General features: G+C 32.5%; 1 protein-coding gene across 1 annotated transcript in view; it reads left to right on the plus strand.

The window, feature by feature from the left end:
- LOC106466212 (ecotropic viral integration site 5 protein homolog) overlaps positions 1 to 5,274 on the plus strand; it is a 23,529-nt gene that overhangs the window by 12,754 nt on the left and 5,501 nt on the right. Inside the window, exons 5-9 of the mRNA XM_022394169.1 lie at positions 114 to 211; positions 359 to 419; positions 686 to 739; positions 2,027 to 2,194; positions 2,886 to 3,011. Of these exons, the coding sequence (XP_022249877.1) occupies positions 114 to 211; positions 359 to 419; positions 686 to 739; positions 2,027 to 2,194; positions 2,886 to 3,011 (507 nt within the window). The remainder of the gene's footprint in view (positions 1 to 113; positions 212 to 358; positions 420 to 685; positions 740 to 2,026; positions 2,195 to 2,885; positions 3,012 to 5,274) is intronic.

Here is a 5,274-nt window from a genome sequence, read left to right on the forward strand (position 1 = left end):
TTAACGGTTACGTTATTCTTTATTATATATATATATATATATATATATATATAACACACACACACACACACACACACACATGCACACACATAATAATTTCTGCATTCTTGTAGTATTTTCAGAAAGAAATGCCATCTAAATGTGAAACTGATCCCAACTATATAATCAACATGGCTTTGCAAGTCAAGTATAACAGCAAGAAAATGAAAAAGTAAGTGTGGTTTTTGGTCAAAGCTTCCATTGTTCTGGTAGAAGTGTAATCTGCATATTTAGAAAAACAAAACTGAATTACATCCAGTATCTTAGATTAAACGAAAAACAATTCATTTTCAATCAAAGGAGTACATTCTGCTTTCAGGTTGGAAAAAGAGTATTCAACTTTAAAGGCAAGAGAACAAGAGGAAATGATAGAAATGCGAGTAAGTTATTGTCCGTTAGTTTGGAAAGTCACGTAAACATCATACGTCAAAGTAATTATGTTCAAATTGGAATTCAAAATTTAGTGGCTACCCAGGTGATAAATGTGAAATACAACTCACTTTCTTCAGGATTTAGGTCTGTATTAAAATCAGGAAGTTTTGTCTTAAACAATTTTAATTGAGAAAAATAAAATAAAATTACACATTCTGTGAAAACTTTGTCAGATTAAGTAATAACTGTTTCTTGTTTTGTTTTTCTCCCCTAGAGATTAAGGACAGAAAATAGAATACTTAGACAAAGGACACAAAACTTAGAGAAGGTAATTTGTTTTATCTAACAGTAGTTTAAGACAACAATGAGAGTTTATTAGTCGTTTTTAATACTGTTATGGTAGTTTGAATTGTTAAAAATAGCCTTGGAAGCAATTAATAATGTGCGCAATTAGTAGAGCACTTGATCAGCAAGCAAAAGGTCCAAGGTTCAATCTTTCTTAAGGGAGGCACAAAAATTGGACCATCACGGATTTAGATATTTAGCTCTTAAACTGGAGAATATAAAAGAGTCGCTTTCTTTAAACAAACTTGAATTTTGAGTAATGTTTAGCATTGTTTCATGTTTGAATAGGAAGTGATAAAAGTGTCAAGAATTAGTAGAACTGTTTCCAAATGGAAGAAAAAACAGACTTTTCAAATACCAAACAATGTTCGAATTGACGGGGATCTGAGGTGGATGCAATTCCCGTTATTGAAATAAATATTAATTACATCCTTTTGTCAATACATTCATACGCATGGGAGAAGGTGTCGAGAGTGGGGCTTCACTAACTGACTTAGCCTTAACGTGGGCTCACGTGCACAGCTACAGCCTTGCTGATTCTCATGTGCCAATATTTGTTCATCGACCATTACTGAAGTTAATTCAAAATGTAACAACTGGAACTTGACAGTAGGCGAGTGCTGATTATAATTATTACAACGTTTCGGCCCATAGTATCGAGTCATCATTAGGTAAGAGGTACATTAAAAACAGTTGAATTCCAATCTTTTATGCTCGGTTATTTTTAAACTTTAGCAAAATATTTTTGTTCAAGAAAATGTAATGCACAACATACTGCCAATAATACGTTCTTTGGAAGTTAACTGCCTTTTTGAATGTAATTTTTACCTAATGATGACTCAATACTATGGGCCGAAACGTTGTAATAATTAAAATCAGAATCTGCCTACTATAAACGTTTCTGTTATTGTATTTTTGAATTAATTATTCAGTTTAGTAGGTTCCTCACTAAATATTGATAATGTTATTTTTTACTTTGCTTTTAATGTATGTTTTAGGTAACGTTGTTGTTAAAATCTTAATTTTATGTAATTAGTGATTGATTAATAATTATTACTTGAAAATTAGGGAAGGCTGGAGCAGATAACTCTCGACTAGCTTTGCGCGAAATTCGGGAACCTTTAAGTAATTACGTTTCGAGCACTTACATCAAAATGTTGTTTAATAACAACTTGCGTGTTTGTTGCTTCTATGTATTTGTACGTGTTTTATACTTGGTTATTTTTAATTACTACGTAATAACATTCGTTTATAATTATAATTTATTCAGGAAAGTACTACACTAGCTGGTAGGTTAATACAAGGACAGGTTAGCAGAGCCCAAGAAGCAGAAGAAAACGATGTTCTAAAGGGGGAACTTGTTGCTCTGAAAGATAAAGAAGCTGCATTAAGGCATGAGCTAGAGGACGCTTACAAGCAAATACAAGAATTGCACGAGGTATGTGTTTTTTTTTCTTTCTTTTAAACTTCAGCAACAGTTTTTGTTCAAAAAGTAATGCACAGAATACTGCCAATACACTTGCATAGATAGAGAAGAGTTAAAATACAACCCCATATTTATTAAATGACTAAAAACATATACATATATATATTATATGTGGAATAATTAGAAATTACTTTTTTATGTAAACTTCTATCTTTATGTTTTTAAAATGAGCTGGATAAAAATACAAAAATAGTGAATTCAACACTTAAGTTCAAATGGAGCATTTTGTCTTGCAACAAAGACAACAATTAACTCAACAAGGCTGTGCAACATCTTGCTTCTTAAATTGTAATTCTTTTATTTGTATTTAAAAAAAGAAATACCCATATAATAGTTATGGAACTGACTGCAATGTTAACGGTATTATTCTTTATATTTTTTGTTGCTCATAAGTTAGAGATTCTGTAACCAGTAAAGTCGTGAGTTTATAAGCAATTTGGTGCATAAATAGTTGAGAAAAATGTTTTAAAATATGGTGATTCTAGGGTTAAGTTATATTTAAAATATATTTTCAAACTTTAAGCAATACATAGTTTTGCAAACTATGATTAAATTATGGTTTCATTAAGTAATTAATCTAGCTAATCATACATTTTACAGCAATGTAAAGTTTATCTCAATTTTTCTTTATTATGATATTCAGGTCAATAAGACACTGCGAGAAAATACACCTGATAATTATATTGCCAGTAAACTGCGAGAAGCGGAGGGACAATTGGCCCTGAAAGAGTTGCGACAGCAAATCACAGATCTTCAGCTGATGTGTGAGGTAAAGAAAAACCTTCATTGGTTTGTCATTCAAAGATTTTTTTAAAAGTGTTTATACCATCATGTTTTATCGCCTGATTTTGTGCTGTTTAAAAATAAACATTTCATATGAAGTTAGTTTACATGCATTATTAGGTAAGTTTACAAATGATCTGCTAAAAACGAATTCATTAATAAAAACTTAGTACGTTTTCACAAGAAGAGTTTATATTTGTTTCTAAACCTAAAGACCCATAGTCAAAAACAGATTGTTTTTAGAATCTTAACTTAAACTTCACTTTTCTATATAACTTTATTCATCTGAATATAGTGAAATGACAAAAGACGTCTTTCTCCAGATAAACTGGTTTAATACTCAATATTTCGCCTTACGGCTTCTTCAGAAACTATCTACAACATACGCTACAAACCGGTTTTTGAATGGCGTTTCAAGTAGAACCACTGTAGCACAGATAAAAAAAGTTGCAAAGACATCCGCTGTATCGGATTTTTAGGTCCGATTTTGTTGGACCTGGGAGGGTCATGTACATCTTCATCTTCTTTCTCCTGGCAACAGCAGACTCAAACATAAGTTTTGAATTATTCGGCTGCATGCTCATTGGCTCATGTATGAAGTTTTGTTTCGAAGGTTGTACTTAACATGTTCTCCTTGTATACTGGTGAGGATACCGAAAGGCTGTAGAAATTACATGAATGTGCGAATAATCCACCAGTCAGTTCTATTTATCTACCATGGTAATCAAGTAGCGATGCATTTAAAAGTAATACATATGATCGGACAGTAATGCTGTAATAGCTAATGAGAGTGAAAATCAGTACACAATAGTCAGTGCGAATCAAAAGTGGTTTACTTTAGTAATGAATCAGCTAAGTAAAGCTGTCCGCCAGAAGGCATGTTCAATGTCAGCGTGCACACGCGATCATTGAAAACTTCTGTTTCAATCTACCAGAAGCTTTTACTATATGTACTATAGTAGTTTTATTTTAAACATTATTAAAAACAAAACAAAAAGTTTGTATAAATCTCCTGATGAGTCCTTAAAGAAAAAAGTTTGGAGAAACAAGTCGTTTTTGTACTCAATATATTCAACAAGTCAAGTAAAAAAATAAAACAAAAAACAACCAGTTAGTGTTGCATAAAATTAAAAATAAGCTTAAACACTATTTAAATAGTCTCTTTGTATTGATATGTACCTACAATGTGTGGAAATTTTACACCTTTTACTTGGTCATGCAGCCACATTCATGAAATATCCCACTTGTAGTCATATAGATAAACCAATCTCCCCTCGTATAATTCAACCAATCATTTCTTTATATAAAACTAGCAGAGTACACGGCATTGGTCGGATGAAAATGACTTTAAATATCCCTAGTTGTTTTAATTAAATAAACCATATTAATCGTGATTTTTTGCAAAAACAAATTCTTTACCTAACTAAATATTTTTTATTAAAATCAATAAAAATAACAATGTGCGAAAAAAATATTACTTTGCTAAAGATATTTGGATCAAAGCAAAACCGGGTACACTGCTCTTGCTTCTTGCATATGCTTTGCATGATATTTCAAGTTTCCAAAAAACCAATTTCCTACCTTTTGGTGTCGTGATTTCTACAGTTTGGTCAAGTGTCACTTGCAGCATATTCTGACTTCACTATCGCCCCAGTTAATGAAGAACTGGTTTATTCTCTTCTCTTTGTAACACAACGTAAATGTAAATTTGTCGATACCAAACTAAGTCATCTATAGGTGATTCTTGGAGTACACGCAAGCAAAGCAAAAGATATGCCTAAAGCAAGCGCATTTATTTGAAAGAGTGTGTGCGCGCATGTTCGTGAGAGAGTCCCAGCCATTTTCAGTTAAGGGGGGTTAGAGAGTTGGTATGTATGTGTAGAAAAAAAAGAGAGAGGGAGAGAAAATGAGCAGAGAAGCAAATGAAGGCTGCACGAAGTTTTTAAATCGTTTTATCACATAATTGATCATGGATAGAATGATTAGAAGAAGTCCTAACACAGAGAAGAAACGTAAATAATAGCCCTCTTGATACACATTATCAAAACAATCCGGCCTTTTCAATTTGAGACCAATTGGTTATCTTGTTTCCCGAAAAATTGCTATATTGCTCACTTTGGCCTCAATCTGTGGCCTCTGAGGCTGCACCCATGTAGTCCATGTTACTTCGCACATAAAGTTGTATTGTTTGTTTGTTTTGGAATTTCGCGCAAAGCTACACGAGGGCTATCTGCGCTAGCCGTCCCTCA

This window comes from Limulus polyphemus, unplaced genomic scaffold (assembly GCF_000517525.1).
Source record: "Limulus polyphemus unplaced genomic scaffold, Limulus_polyphemus-2.1.2 Scaffold2188, whole genome shotgun sequence".
Taxonomy (NCBI): domain Eukaryota; kingdom Metazoa; phylum Arthropoda; class Merostomata; order Xiphosura; family Limulidae; genus Limulus; species Limulus polyphemus.